The sequence below is a fragment of the Cottoperca gobio genome, chromosome 12 (assembly GCF_900634415.1).
Source record: "Cottoperca gobio chromosome 12, fCotGob3.1, whole genome shotgun sequence".
In the NCBI taxonomy this organism is placed as follows: Eukaryota; Metazoa; Chordata; class Actinopteri; order Perciformes; family Bovichtidae; genus Cottoperca; species Cottoperca gobio.
In genome coordinates, this window is record NC_041366.1 from 5,730,034 (window position 1) to 5,746,932 (window position 16,899).

Consider the following 16,899-nt stretch of genomic DNA (forward strand, 5'->3'; position numbering starts at 1 on the left):
ATTGACACTGACATGTATTCACATCACTTCATAATAAAACATCATTTTTAACGGTGGGCAGTCAGGCCCAAAAACAGGCAGGCCTCTACATATAGCCTACTTTATTTTTCAGCTTTAATATAAAAACTGGATTTTTTTTTCTTTCCTTTGCTTCTGTCAAATTAAAGCGTTTATTCTGGCACCAGAGTGGTACAATATCTACCTTTCTAAATTTCTATTGCAAATATTTTTGCTTTTTGAGTCGAAATGTTATTAATCAAAACGTATTTGTATATGTAATTACCTAAGTGATTATTTCTATGAAGATTATCCTGAAATGAGTTGCTATAAAACTAAACATAATGTAATGTAATGCAACACGACACGGCCACAGACTGCAGCTTCAGAGAGTGTACGCTACCATAGTATCACATGTGTCGCAGTGATATTTGTTGCATCCAGCTATCAGGTGTTGCTGCTGTTTAGATCAGCTATTGTAGCGTACATCCACGTGTTGATTCCATCTGACAGACGAGCCCCGTGGCATTTCCGTTTTCACACATTCAAGCAGCCACGTGTTAAATGAAAGACTTTTATTTCCACATTTATAAAAGTAATTCTCTTTTACATCAAATCCCCCCTTTTCCTGTCCAACTGTTGCTGTGAATTTCACAAAAAAATGAACTTCACGAAATGGGGAGAGAGTTTTGGGGAAAGCTAGAGGAACGAAATAAAATAAAAATAATTTAAAAAAACGATCCAGGAAATATACGAGAACCACTCCACAAGTTTTGATATCTGCAATATACATTTTCACCAAAGGAGAGTATAACAATTAAGGGTTATCACGGCTTCATCTGAAGTAACATAAGTAATGCACAACGTCTGTTCAAATACATCTAGAGCAAATTAACAGGCAGGTGCACCTGGACGTGGACCCGAGTCCGATCCCTTTGTTTATCAAAAAAAGAAAGAAAATAAAACATTACTGAGATGATAGCGTCCCCTTCCCCCCTCTGCAGGAATAAAACTGCTTTTTTTTATAAATTACTTGACATTTTTACTCCGCTAAAACTTCAACTAAGAACAAGAAAAAGACTTTATATAGAATTCTCTTTCCGTATCTCTTGTTTGTGCCTATATGTGGGTTCAGGCATTCTTTCTCAGACAGATATGTTTTTTTCATTGTTTTATAGTTTCTGATGGCTAATCTAGCCTATTATGTTAAACTGGATCACCGTGGTCTGAAAAAGACGCACCAATAGATCAAACAAACCAAGAAAAAGTGTCTTTAAAATCAGTCTCTTTCGAATAAAATGCAAAATATTCTTATTTACAGGTTTATGACTGCTGCTCATCTTGTTCTTCACATGTAAACAAAAATCAGTGACAGATTTAGAAAGAAAAAAAAGAGGAAATATTTACTAATTGTTCCTTTGGATTCTCTATATTATATTCATAATACATGGAAGGGTGCTCCTTTTCGCTTTATCCACTATTCATAAGCGTCCACATAATAATAATAATAATAATAATAATAATAATAATAATAATAATAATAATAATAATAATAATAATGCCAATGGGGGGTCTAATTGACATTGAACTGTAGGTCAAAGTGCCACCAACAATCGTATCTGTTGTTGGGAAAAACACTGAAAATACTGAAACTTTGATCAAATAAATACATAACTTAAATGCTTTGATTCATATTGAAAAATAAATAACTTATAAATAAAGCTCATGTCCCAAGAACAACAGAAAAAAATCCTTCAGCACAGACAGTTTGAGTCACAAAACTCCGTCCACAGAGTTCCGCCTAAATCGACTATTTCGCACCATATAAAGGCCTCGAACAGTTTTTTTATTTTTCTCCTGTTCGTCACCTCTTTTTTTTCTGTCTTTGTTTTATTTCTTCTTATGAGTCCAAAGTTGCCAAGGTCGGCTTACAAAAAAAATCTGCCGGGGCTGGCTCACCGCGGCAGAGCAGGCCGAGAAAGCACGCCGGCCATGGGGGGCAGAGGCGGCGGCTCGCCGCCCCCCTGCAGGCCGTGCAACAGGATCCGCGGGACCAGAGGTCTCTGCAAACCCGGCGGGGGCGCCGAGGGGCCTCTGTACAGGTAGAGGGCCGCTCCGGGGTCCAGGTTGGACACCAGGCTCTGCGGGTAGAAGTACGGGGATGGGAACATCCTCTGTAGGGCAGAGTAGTTTCCAGCTTCCGCCAGGAGCTCGAGTCCCACCGCCGTCTGCCTCTTCCACTTTGTCCTACAAGAGAGAAAAGACGCAGTTTTTAGCCTTTAGCATGTGTGTATCGATAAATACATGTAGTATTAGTCAGTGTGTTTCGAATCTGACACACCAAAATAACTCCCACCTCTTTACCTGGGGTCCAATTAGAAGTTCAGAATACATCTGTTTTTGTTTCTGTTTAAATCACCAAAATCTCCAACCTGCCACTTGTATTCACACCCATGTCTGTTAGATAGCCAGCATGCACGCCATGCAGGTGAATAATTCATAATAAAGATAATTGAGTAGATATAGTGGTTTGTTTGAATTATTGATATGCACACATGCAACAATGCATTATTCATTCTGCGAAGTGTTGTTTTTATATTTATTTATGTCATTTAGCTGCCTGAGAGTCAAAGCTGTAGACAAATAAATGCTCAAGTCAACTCAACCGAAAACTGCAGAAAACAGTTATTTACATTGACGAAGACGGTTTCGCTTTCTCTTGCATGGAGTTTTATTTATTTACAAAACGTTGTTGCATGAAGATGCTGAACACCGAAGAAATAAACTCAGGGCGTCCCAACCTCCGATAGAAAGGATTAGTTTTGATCGAAGGAAACAAGCGCCTCCATGATGTCATATTGTAGTGTTTTCTTGTATCTAACAATAGAAATGAACAAGGGTGCCACAATTGTGAAACACAACTAGTGTATGGGGGCGTTCTCGAGACAATTTGGTGACGCAAAAAAAAAAATCTGATCAATTAATGAGCTGTCAATCAATAATCGCTCCTTGTAAATTTACCGAACATAGACCTATGTTATTTTAGAGTAAAGAGTTTAAACTAATTGCACGGTTAATCTACGAGTTGATTGATAGAAAATTACATCAGAAACTAATATGATAATTTATAAATTGTTAAAAGATAAAATGCTAAACTGTTCCACTTTATCAATGTGAGTGAGTATTTACGTTCTGCTATGATAATTTACTGAATTTATTTTAAGCCATCTTCTTTTGCTCAGTGATACTGTGGTTGGGGTTTGTCCATTAATATCTGACATGTTATGGACTAAACGATTAATCAGTTAATCGAGAAAAAACTCTGCATATTAATCAATAATTAAAATGAAGTGTGTGGCAGTGGCTCATGTGCATTTAAGTAAAGTGAACTCATGCTAAGGTGAAGGAAAACATGGCGCCCATGAGTCCATCAGTCATGAGCCAGCCCTGAGAAACCAGATTATCCCCCCTCCTCCCATCCCTCCCCTCCTCTTAAGTAGCAACAGCAGTGTCTTCACCTTCGGTTCTGGTACCAGGTCTTGACCTGTGTGTCGGTGAGGTTGAGGGAGGCCGCCAGCTCCATACGGTCCTGGACGCTCAGGTACTTCTGCCGCTCGAAGCTGCGCTCCAGCTGGGCCAGCTGGTGGTCCGTGAAGGCCGTCCGGGCCTTCCTGGGCTTCTTCATTCGGACCTGAGAGCTGTCTCTACTGCTGGAGATCTCCCTGTCCCCCTCCTCTTTCACTGGTGGACACAAACAGCACCGAAAAGAAAAAGGCAAAAAGAATATCAGAAGATGAAAACAGAGCCAAGGCCTCATACTGTGAAATGTAACACTACACTCATATTTGTGTGGCAGTGCTAACTCGATACACGGAGGCGTAAATACATTTGTTCAGAAGCACCATACAATAAATTCAGTGTCAACTAAAATATAAAATGGATAAAAAACTTAATTTATGGCCTTGTACCTTTTCTATTAGTTTGAAGCTGTGTACTTAAATCAGGGATTTAATTCATCAGACAATTGAAATGTGTAAAATATGTAATAAACTCTAGTCAATCAGTCAAGACACAACATCAAGAGGAAAAATAATTCTATTTTTTTAAATGGCAAACACTTCGAGCAGCATGTCATAAGTGATATTTACTATAAATAAAGATTAAATTGGTGGTTTGTTGAATGATTAACTAGATTTAACATTATTATAATAGTAGACTATTGATAAACAACATTGATCCTCCCTCTCAAAAGACGAGATAAGACATTTGGTTTTATACAGTGCTACATTTGTTTTTAAATGTAATGTTGTTGTACGTTTGTTGTAAGTTGTACGTGAGTGTATGAATAGTGGGGGAAATGTTATTTTTTTAAATATTTTTTAATCAATGGGTTTGAACCCCAATTGAAACAAATACATACTATTTATTCGATGCGAATTTTAAAGAAAGTGGTCAAAATACTTACAACATTTATTGTTAAACTGTTTGTAATGTGTGATATATATATATATATATATATATATATATATATATATATATATATATATATATATATATATATATATATATATATATATATTCTTACTAGCATGCTGCAGTTTTATAACTATTTATCTACATTTAGGAATAATTGACAATTGCGACTGTTGAGTGTGAAATCACGGCGCTGGAAACAGTGCCTATAGGCGATATGAAGCTATTTGATTTGTTCTTAAATTGTTATGAAAAGCTCTTCCAATATTCGCACTTCCAATCTGATATTTTTCCCGTCAGCAGATCCGTATTCTTTGTTCTTTTTCTGCGTGGTGTCATGTCAGGGCGAGCATTGATATACGGTCCTTATAGTCGATTCTCTAAAAGAAAAGAGAAAGGGGGGAGAGAAGCGAGCGACGCGAGAGATCTTGGTAGTTGAATAGTTGAATCGTCTCAAGAAGCACAATAATCCGCCTAATTGAGCCACAAGGGAAGGACGAGCCTTTCAACCGCGACCGGAGAAACTTCACAGGACCGTGGAAATGAGTGGAAATCAAGAGCCGGGCGGCCTTGCGCGGTTACAAATCTGATTAGCGCCGGGGACAAATTGCATCAAATCCCTGAAATATTATAGGAGGCGGATTCGAGGAAATCAAAGCCACCGTACAGGCGCTCTGTGGGCCCCGCGGCTTCCTCAATCAATCAGCGCGTCGATGAGCATCTCCATCCACACTGTGACACACGTGAGCGCGCGGACACACACACGCACGCACACTGAATTTGTTGAAAGAATTGATGACGTTTACAAGAAAAGAGAATTAGGAAGAACACTGCCATGTGACTATAAATGAATAAAACTAAATAAAACACAAACTAATGAAATAATATTTTTTCAGATGTATTAAATTAGATTGACTATTTCCCCTCATAGCCTACAGCGGTCGTCTCCTTTACAGGCACTGCTTCATTAAACTGTCAATGGAGGTGACATGTCTGTTATGGCTGACATGATTGGAAACAGAGAGGCCCTTGATGGCATTTATCTGGAGGCGACCCTGTCATCTCTCCCGTTCTTGCCTCCCTGACATCAACAGATGCTTTCTGGATATTCTGCTAATGCCGAGCTTGAAACGCGCCGCGCAGGCAGACAGGCTGATTTTAAATGTAAAAAAACGTAATGATAATGAACTTCTTTCACCGTGAAGGAACAAATCTCATGTTTCCACCACAGTGATGGAGCAGAGGGTCGGCTCGATATTTCCTCATGGATGGCTTCCAGTGGCCTGCTACTTATAGTGTCAGTTTATTCTTTAAGACGTTAGTTCTCCACCTTTCCCCATACAATATTCAAGCCGAGTTAGAAAATAGTATTCCTATACACGCAAGCTTAATATTATTATTAATATGAATTATAATATTAGTATTAATAGTAGCAGTAATTAAAACTATATTTATTATAGTTGTTTGTCTTTAGGTTTTCAAATGTTGTCTCAATCAGCTCAGCTAAATGATTACATTATATTTCAAATAGCTGCTGTTTTTATTGAAATTAAATGTATTGTTGTTCCAACTTCATTCCCTACTCAATTTTTCCAGTTTGCACCACTAATTGTGTACCACATCTTTCTGTGTCTATTTTATTTGTATTTATTTATTATTGAATTACTATTTTAGTAGGTTTGTCCTAGTCCTAGTAAAATCATTTTAAACCATAATAAAGTAGCACCAAGACCAGGCAAGCTGTAGCTGATCAACATACAAGCATAGACCTACAAAGCTAAAATATAAAAAAACAAAAGGACGAGCAGATACAACTAGAATCACATTTTAAAAGAGGCAATATTTTTCTACAGGAGCCAAAAGTTTCACCTCCAATCTCATCTCTAGAGCAGAGCAGCTCACTACAGACACTTTTCTATCCTTACCTTTATATTCACTGTCTGACGAAGAGTTGCTGTGCATTTTCTCCATAAAGTCTTCCGCTATCTTCGAGGCCAGCCTCCCCACCTCCTGAGTCGGCTGTCCATTGCTGGAGTAGGGCGCGCAGGCGGCCAGAGGCTTACAGTCCGCGAGAATATCTCTGATGAGGAACGACGAGGTTACGGTCCTCTGCTGCGACCCCGCCGATATCTGCGCGTGCTGGAGGTGCGGCGGCAGGCCGACCCCGTGACCCTGTCTCTGGGCCACTTCATCCACACACTCCCTCCTCGGCGACGGAGGCGACGAGCAGCCGCTTTCCACGTCTGATCTCGGGCTGAACTCCAGAGGCGAGCGGCACTCCCCCACCAGGCTGTCCCCTTTGGACACCGGACTTCTAGGCCTGTGGGACAGCAGTGAGTCGATGCCAAAACTGGACCCGTTGGCGGACGCCTCCATTGTATTGATCGAGGCCTCCTCAAACTACCATTTGGTATTCAGGACAAGTTGTATTTTTGGGAGAGAGGGGGTGGGTTGTTTAAGTCTTAAGTTGATCCAGCAGAAGAGAAAGAAACCCCCCTCCCCGCACCAAGAAAATGTTTTTGGATACGCTACAAATGAAGACTATTCATCCAATTTTCCCAACTGGTTCTTTTAAGAGCAAATATCTCCAGGCTAAGTTACGTTACAATAATCGTCCATGCATCCGATTTTCTTGTCTTTTTGTCAAGTCTAGAAAGATGAGTCCTCCTGAAATCGATGCAGCCGCTGTAGTCTCTTTTGGGAGAGTCACAGTCGATTCTTTTTGCTTCCTTTAGGACCAACTCCGTTTGTTTTTGAATTCAGAAGCCTCACCGGAAAGATGAACCAGTTATTGCCGAAGTTATCTCACCCGCAGGGCACGAAAAGATGCAGAAAGAAGGACTATTTCTGGAATTATTGGGAGCAGCAGTGCACCGGTGTCTTCGGGAAGAAATACGTTTCAGCACCATGGACAGGTACAAGCGCGTCAGACCTGAGAGAGGACAGTAGGAAAATGTTCAGGGCAGCTCGTCATGTGGCCACACAGAAGACAGATGAAAACTGTTCGCGTTCCTTTAAGTAGAGCAACAAAACCTCAAAAACACGAAGCAGAGAGAGCGGAGTCCGAGAGCTGCAGCAGAAGAGGAAGAAGCGGGACGACGCGATGCGCGCTGCAGAATCGAAAAAGGGAGAGGTAAACTGGGTTAAATAGTCACAACTGGCAAGTAAAAGGACGAGATGTGATAGGGGTGGGAGGGAATCCCAAAAATTGAACTTGAGGAAAAGTCAGGAGCTAGGTTTTAAGAGCGCTTCGTCCACGTGAGTCCCCTGTGACAAGCCTTCATTGGCTGAGGGGAGCTGGAAGTGGACCTCCCTACACGCCCACTCACTCTGCCTCCCATCCTCCCTCCCTGCCTCTCCCATCCTCCCCTCTCCTCTCCCTGGCTCATCCACACTTTGATAAAAGAGACACTGAATTCATCAGGAGACTCAGATCCAACTGTTTACAGGCAATTTTCACACTGTTTGCTTTCATTATATCATTGATGAGGCTTATAATGGGGTTATTATGTGGAGCGGCTCGGTGTTTTTCCTCTCGACTCCCTTTCTTTGACTGCATTTGTTTCCCACCTCCACAGCTGCTCTTTTTATACGTTTTTGTTCAACATTTCACTTTTTATTGTCATCACTAATTTTATTGTTATCCTTTGTTTATTGGTTTATTAAATGTAAAATTGTTATGGTGCACATATTTTGATATTGCAAAATGAATAGACCAACTTGACAAAATAAAAAAATATTAAATGATTATCATTGTTGTTCTTATTATATAATTATAAAATAATAACAATTATTATTATGTCCTGCGAGGTGGTGGTTTAAATTATTTTATTTTGTAAGAGGCCTCTTTTTCTATTATTGCAAAACATTTTCATTATTAAAAATGTTTATTTTGCCGTCAGTCAAAATCCCCAAACAATATTTGCAGACACACCATGTCATGTCAGGATATTTTTATGCTGCTTTTCAAATAAGAAAATGAATGGATGAAAAATAACATTAAAATTGTTTTAAACAATGTCTCGTCGTTGATCATTTGGAGCATAATAACGATCTAATAGTCTCCGGTAATTATACACAATAGTCCCAGCAGCGTGACGCAAAACTTCAAGGCGCGTGAAGTTCCATTGTGCACACTTTTCACCTTTTAACATACGTAAAAAATACCATTGTGTGCACTTTTAGCACAACAGTTTGGCCCGCGCGACGCCCCCGACAGCCCCTAATAATCTAACTACCCCCCCTCATCATCATTGACACCCCCACGCCTCCCCCTCCTTCTCCACCCCATGTGACCACCAGATTGGAGGCGCGCTTCGGTCTCAGACACCGGCAGGTTAGTGAATCCGCTCCCCGCTCCCATGGGGTCCCATCACGGCTGCAAGCTGTCACATATGAGGCGGGGACAACACAGATATAAGGCAACACACACCCACCCTGACTTAGCGCTTTCTTTCTCCTCTGCTGGTGCATGAAAAGGAGCAGTGGTTGGATGCTTTCTCTCACAGTCGTCTTCTCTTTATCCTCACTGTGCCGCATGTCCACAGCTCCAGCACTGTAAATAAATCATAAGGTGATTAAACTGACTGTTTCCTCTTTGTGATCATCTGCCTGCAAAACTTATAGACGCTTTAATTATTTTGATTCGTTTCTCAAAAGACCCCAAAAGTCCGAAGTTATTTGAATTGAGTTTAAAAAAGAAATATCAACCAAACTGCTTTAAGTTTCTTTATTCAACCCACGTTTTTATATCACAATAAAAAGGTGGGTGAATTTAAATTAAATGGGTAAAATCTCTGTTTACTGACAAAACCAACCAAAATGACGTAAAATCAAATGAATACATTTGCAGCATTACAAAAAATATAATAATAATTTAGACTTAAGACTGTAACTAAGGATGAATTTCATTACGAAATACTGTTTTATTTCAATAATTTCGATAAAGTAAGACAAGTGAAGAACAAAAAAATAATCTTATTTGAACCCAAAGGGAAATATTGCTATATTGCTTGTTCTGTCAGTCCAAAACTAAAATATTCTAAAATATTCAATTTACAATGATGTATAACAGAAAAACAGCAACTTGTCAAACTGGAGAGATTGTTTGATGGCTGTGTGAAACATTTTGTTAGCTTGTTTAATGTTTAATTAAGTTGGCACATCCTAATCAAACAAATAATTGTGCAATAAATGTAGCTATATAGGTTTCTGATAACGTGTGCGTGTGTGTGTGTGTGTGTGCGTGTGCGTGTGCGTGTATGTGTGTGTCTTTGTGAATGTGTGTGTGTGTGTGTGTGTGTGTGTGTGTCTTTGTGAATGTGTGTGTGTGTGTGTGTGTGTGTGTGTGTGTGTTGGTTTTGTTGAAGTGTCCCTCTGGTCAAGCAAATCTTGATTTTTCTTTTTTTTGAGGAAGTGGTCTGAATTTGAGGGCCAGTGCAACTTTTACCCCGATGATGAAATACACATACACTCTTTCTCCCACGCACACACACACACACACACACACACACACGCGCACACACACACACACACACACACACACACACACACACACACACACACACACACACACACACACACACACACACACACAGGGGGATGTCATTGATCCATGTTAAAGACAGGAAACAGGAACAGTGGTGAATGGTGAATTGCATTCTTGCCTCTCTCTCGTTATCTGATTTCATCACATGACTAAATCATACTTTATTATTGATCCACATTAAACAGCCCCACACCTTCCACTCGCAGTTTTACCCAAACAAAGTTGGCACCTGTGGGCCATTTCACCAAAGTGTAGACAGTTTGTTCCTGTAGCTGGGCTGACAGCTGTAGAGCTTACTTGAATTCCATGTATTTAAGACCATAATTGAGGTTAATATTTTATTCTGATCAGGCCATTACATATTTACTAAAATATCAATAATATAAAGCCTAAAACAAGATGAACTGGCAGGTGTAGTTTCATCACAATAGTCAATTCTGACCTTTCAGTGTTAATAATCTATGTGGTGCTTTATTTAGTTTTTCTTTTTTTTCTTTGTATTATTGGAATTCAGTCCATAAGCTTTACTACTAATAATGGGGGGGGGGGGGGGGGGGGATTGCGAAAACATTGTGCTACGTTTTATTTCCTTGCCCAATTGAGCAGGTATGTTAAATAATACCTAGATGTGTTTTGTAAAAATGTGTGTCCCCTTTGAATAAACTTTGGCATCTCTATCGTTTTGGAACATCGAGTAAAGCGTGTCTTTCGAGGCGGTTATATGTAAAAAGGTGACTCCTCTCAACAAACAAACAGCATTAAAAAAAGGCAGAGGAAAAAAATAAAAAAGGCGCTTGCTCTGGAGCTGGAGCTGCACCCTGGACCAGTCAGGGATGCAAATGATGCACCTTAACGCCATCAGGTACTGGAGTTGACAGAAAATAATGAGAACCCGCTGAATCTTTTATAAGGTTAACACTCACATTTCCCAGTCAGCTGTCACACAAGAAAGAATTTAGCACATGCATGCGGGCAAAATAAACCTTCATCGTCTCATTAATGCTGACAGGGCCCTGGACCGGCAGCTCCCAGCGCCAGCGCCGCCACCACCTTCGTTTTGTGTCGGTAATTTGCAGCGGAGACAGACCCCCTTCTCCTGGAGAGAAAGAGGAAAGGAGGAGGTAGAAGAAGAAGGAGGAGGGAGATATTCAGGAGGAGAGCAAGAGTGAGAGGGAAAGAGGGGAATGGTAGAGGATCGTCGAGCGAGTGCAGAGGAAAAAAGGGAAGGAAGGTGGGCCTGGGGGGGAGGGTGGAAAGATGGCTAGCGCACCAGGAGTCTGATTCTCCCCTAATTGGAAGCATTGGGCATTGTCAACGGAGGATTTTCAGCTGCTCACTGACAGGTAGAGCCGTCAGAATGATAGCCCACTTGTCAGCGCAAAAGACCAATAAAAACAAACCACTTTTGATTTAATTGGAGGCCTAACCATGGTGTGTGTGAGAGGTAGAAAGTGTGTGTGTGTGTGTGTGTGTTGCCTGCAGGGCCAGGGGGAGGTGGGAGAAGGTGTGAGGATGAGTGGGGGCATTTGTGTCTGTGTGTGTAAAGGAAATCATCACTCCAGCCATCCATGTGCTCGCCCTGCCTCCGTCTTTGCCACCACTCCTCGTCTTTGCTCTCATGTGGCGGCTCTTTGGGGGCCAGTGGTCACAGGCCGCCCGTGGTGAGAGGGTTTCAGGGGAGGCAGGTTTTGATTCTGTCCCCGGAGGGCTTCCTGAGCAGCAACATCAGAGAAGAGAACACTTTCTCCCTCTTCTTCATCTTTCCCCTTTTCTTCATCCTCCATCAACAGAGCTGGGCTCTTGGGCAGATGCCAGCACTTTCAAAACAGAATGAGCAATTGTTTGACATTTCTCGTGCTCCTCTGTCGACTGAGACTCGTACAACCAGAGGAAACGATGAATACTAAACTTTTTCTGTCCATAAGAGCAAATGTCACAACGGGAAGGGACTGTATAGTCTCTATAGTCTGGTTTGTTTCCATGTGCTCGTTAAAGAATAGAATCGTATCTGCTGAATGTGGGCGAATATGAAAATAATTGATGCTAAAGTGCAAATGGAGTGTAATGCAAAAATGAAGGGAAAAAGCAGTTTTGGGTTCAGGATTGAATCTGAATCCAGCTTTCGAATACTTTCTCAAATGTGTAGCCTGTGTTGTTTGTAGATTTCACCTGGCCTCAGCCACATACAACACATTTTAGGATGAACTGGATCACTGACTGTGAGCCAGATCTTATCACCCGGCATCAGCGTTGGACCGACTTATGCTCTAATGGGAGCAAATCCCTGCAGCCGTGCTCCAAAACCTGGTGGAAAGCCTGAAACCAGAAGAGTGGAGGCTGTTGGAGCAGCAGATTAATGCCCGCGGTTTTCAAATGACATGTTCAACAATCACATATAGGTATATTGTTGAGTGCCCACATACCTTTGGCAAAATGACTACCTGGATATCTTGATCATTGCTCCTTGCTAATGGAATAAAGAGAGAGCAGGAAGACTATAAATTGGAAAAAGGAAAAAGTTTCGCTGTAGAATTACAAAAGTTAATGTACTCTGGAACTGGAAAATGGTTTTAAAAAGTGATCTAGGTTATTCTATGTTCTCTAATACAAAACGGTCACTCAGCAATTTGACAAGAGTGATTATGTCTTTGTTTCACAGTTTCACTGGTCGACACTGAAGCAGCATCCTGGAATTCCAAATTCATGGTCAAACAAAAGTCCCGTATCCACATGCAGTCTATCAATGCTTCCTGTATGGTCTAATGTGTGAACTGCCCTGGGATCGATATTTAGGGAAATCTATACCTCCTATTTCCCACCTAAATACCTAGAAACATATCAGGGACTTGTTTAAAGTTTAGCATTTACACCAATGATTTTGGCGGGGATTTGACTTGCCTTGCAAACTTGTTGAATAATAAATACATTCATAGAACGTTGGCACTGGACAAAAAAAGCCCCTCACCCACCATTTGCCTAAATATAATAAGAGACGTGATCAACGGCTACACATCTAAACCTTCCCCAAACATCACAAAGACCACAATAGGTATAACAATTAGGATGCCTCAGTTGGCCCACTTGACTAATGTGTGTGTATTTCATAATTGCAGGTCCACACATCCATCTGGATAAGCATCTACCCACACGTTCTGCGATGTCGGCCCTGGCTTGCGTGCCCCTTGTAGCTAGTGTTTTATTATTCTTGACAGAGTTCAACGAACACATCTGGTCAGAGGATAAGAGGGGATGGAGGGACAGTGCCAAGAGGCGGAGAGGTGAGTGAGTAGCCAATGGAGAGGGGTGTGGGTAGGGGGAGGACGTGGACCTAAGACAATCCATCATAACCGTCCCTCATGAGGAATGGCAGCTCCTTCAAACTAGGGCCAATACGACTTTCGCTGACCTTAGACCTCTTGGGCCTGGACCAAGAAGATGATTAGAGCCATCAGGAATGAGACGGGGTCTCTCTTTAAGTGATTTGTTAGTGTTAAGTATTTTAATTAGCAGCAAGGCTGAATATTATTTTAAATACCAATTAGTCAAATTGTTCCCAATGCAGGACTGCCATCTCAGTTTTTCAAAAATAGACAATGCGTTGTTATTAACGGGTATTGCATAATGGATAACAAAGCTAACCTGCCTAGAACTAAAGACTTTTATTGGAAAGCTGAAAGCTCAGGTGTGACATAATTCTCAGCTCCGATTCTCCGACTTCCCAGTACAAATGGAGCGCACCTTTACTTGTTTTATGTTTTATTCATCTTTTTTCAATAAGGACTTGGTTACATTAATTTTGGAGCCCAACAGATTTAGTTGTTTAGTTAGTTTATTTACCTGTTGGATAATATGAGCGATACTTTATGGATTCTTTGCTTTGAGGAATGTACAAAATACATTACTTACCAAATAAGCCAAAATTCTTAAATGTTCAAAATGTTGTGTTTAACACGAACAGCTTTACAAGTACTTGTCTGAATAAATAGAAGAAATAACATATAATAAGAATCTAAATAGCAAAACTATGAATTTAATCACAAAATATCTAATTAAAAAAATGAATAAACAAATTGGTACACAAGACTAACAATCTGATTAAGCATCCAATGCTAACTTTAAATACGGCTATATATGGCTGCTGTTAGCAGTAATGTTTGTTGATCAATCTGTCAAATATTAATTACTTGTTTATTATATATGATGTGAGAAAATGCGGAAAAATACCCATCAAAACATTCTCCAAATATCTTGTTTTGTTTAAAAAAAAAATGATTTTCAATTATATAAAAAAGACAGGTAGCCAATTCTTCAATTTGAGAAACTGTAAGCAGTGAATGGTGCATTTCAGCAGCTAAGATAAGAGCTGTTTCCCCCGCGCAAGGTGTCGTAGTTCAATGTTAACCTGTCATGTAGACTCCCCCTGAGTGATGGTGTTTTGGTGGGCTCACATTGGGTGAGGGGGTCCCCTACAGCTGCTACTGAACAGTGTGGAGATTTCCCCTCTAGCTCCTGTACCTCCAGGGGGCCGCAGAGTCCAGGTTCACCCCCTACCCTCTACCCTGCCAAGGGAGGCCGAGATGGGCCGGGCTCCTTGGCCTTCTCCCTCCATGTGGGGAAGTGGGGGCATTGAAGAGGCCGTGCTTACATCCATGAATCACATCGCTTGTGTCACTCAGGACACACACACGCCCACACACATATGCAAGAGTAATGAAACCAATGTTTAACAAGATGCTCAGCGTCCTCCAGGAGAGGGATGGCCTTGACTCCTCTTTTGGTCAAGTACTTCGTACATCTCTGCATAAGCCATATGTGTGTTCTTATTTAGATGGTGATATGGATTTCTCCGGCCTTCTTGTGCTGAATTTTACATATGAAATCCTAGACCTTGAATTCTGTCGTAAGTATAATTAAGCTAATTTTGATGCAAGGTAAAAACTTTACTGTAAATTGTAGTTCCATCTCTACAACATCCACGCCATCCATCTAGTTGCATTTTTAATTCACATATTTTCTGCACCTACACCGAGCTGAACAGTTGTTGCTGAAGAAAATGCCAGGCCTTGTTCTAGTTCTGTGTGACGCACACACACACACACACACACACACACACACACACACACACACACACACACACACACACACACACACACACACACACACACACAGAGGACTTTACCAGAAGCCTATATAGATACATTTGCGTGGATCATGGCAGACAGGGGGGCTCCAGTGTTCCATTCTGGCCTTAAACTCCCTGCTTCCTAATTTGGCCAATATGCAGGTAATATGTGGGGTCGCAACATCTCAATTATCGCACCTCCTGTCAGAGGCTCCCAATCCTCCACTTGCCGCTACCTTCCCCTCCAACATGCCTTCACCCCCTGCCCTCACCCCTCCCCGCAGTGTCTTTTATTGCTTCATTAGTATGCTCCACATGCTCCGCCGCACACCCACGCTCCGCAACCCTTCAAACCCTAACAACTTTTGGCAGATCAGTGCGTGATGAGGGGATGATGAGGGACTCTCTCTGCTAAAAGCCCACCTACCTAGCGCCGTGGCCCATTTTTGTCCGAGCGTATGCCCAATGTGGTGATGCAGAAAGTAGGGGAAACAGCTGGGCGAGCTGGTGTGAAGGTTTTTCTGGGTGTCACACCTGAAAACTCACAGCAGATGAGATGACCTGCCTTGGACTGGGTATTATTTGAAGTTTTTTCATACCGTTGCCATTTTTTAGAAGTATTCCAAACCTCCTAATACATCAGTGTTAAACATCTTCACTGACCCGCTTTTTTAAAAGTTATAGTAAAGACGCCAAAGTGTCCAAAAAACAATGAATTTTTCGGGGTGAACTTCGGGGAAATGTAAAGATTAAATTATGCTGCTTGGCTCTAAATATTTAAATGCAATTTAATTATTAATTATTATTTAATTATGTTTAATTATTGTGTACTTGCCACTTTACTCTCTTGTTATTTTGCTGTAACAAGGTATATTTCCCTCTGATTTCTTCTGATTTCTGTAAACATCATATACAGCACCTTCAGTAAAGAGTTGTAACAAACGGATACATATGAGTCAGTCAGTGTGGAATCACATGTTTATTTCCATCCTTAAAACTTTTTACTGGAAATAAAATGGGGAAATTTGACGTTAAGGGTCGTCCTAACATAAGCAACCAGACAAGAACTTTACCTGTATAACGAAAAATAGCAAAGTTATGAGAGTTTGTAAACGGGACCATTCATTCAATACCAGCTACCGATATTTGACAGTATCTGATAAGTGATGCTACTGACACATTTTGCTCAGTACTCAAAAAGCATTGAGTTTGCGTACTCATCCCTACACCTGACATGACACGGATCACTCACCTTGGCCGTCTTTCTTGTGCGTCTGGTTCTCCTGCAGCGATGTCTGATTTCTGAGTAAAAATACCTGTTGAGATGCATGCGAGCATGTTATATTTCCTGTCACAACCATCCATCCTACAGCTAAGCAGGTATGTCCAAGATGTGTTTAGAGAGTGTGTGCTCATGTTCTCGTGTGTGTGTGTGTGTTGGTGGTGGTGGGGGTGTTCGCCGTGGAGAATAAGACCCAAGAAAATGCTCATTAGAGTTGACCTTGGCACTTGGAGCCGGCGTTTGATGGATCGGGTACAGGGCCAAACAAGCCCCTAGGGAGCCATGATCTTATCTCTTATTGTACACACACACCTCCCTCCCTGTTGACCCTATACCCCTCCCACCCCCCCCCCCCCCCCTCCACCCCCTCTCCACTCACTCACACTCCTCTGCTTTACACGCATCACAGGCAGAATAAATCTGTGTCTGACACCACAGGAAAAAAAGAGAGGGGAGGCGTGGGGAGGCCTGAGGGAG

At 41.3% G+C, this 16,899-nt stretch overlaps 1 protein-coding gene across 2 annotated transcripts; it reads right to left on the reverse strand.

Annotated features, from left to right (window-relative positions):
- Positions 1-563: 563 nt before the first annotated feature.
- Positions 564-7,640, reverse strand: barhl1b (BarH-like homeobox 1b). 2 transcript variants are annotated; one of them, XM_029444798.1, is made up of 3 exons: positions 6,396-7,640; positions 3,516-3,732; positions 564-2,244 (listed from the first exon to the last, which is right to left on the reverse strand). In XM_029444798.1, exons 1-3 carry the CDS (start codon positions 6,844-6,846, stop codon positions 1,953-1,955), a joined length of 960 nt encoding a protein of 319 aa, XP_029300658.1. In that variant the 5' UTR covers positions 6,847-7,640; the 3' UTR covers positions 564-1,952. The 2 variants fall into 2 exon arrangements, with proteins under 2 accessions (XP_029300658.1, XP_029300657.1); XM_029444797.1 differs by having other exon boundaries at positions 3,516-3,738.
- Positions 7,641-16,899: the final 9,259 nt, after the last annotated feature.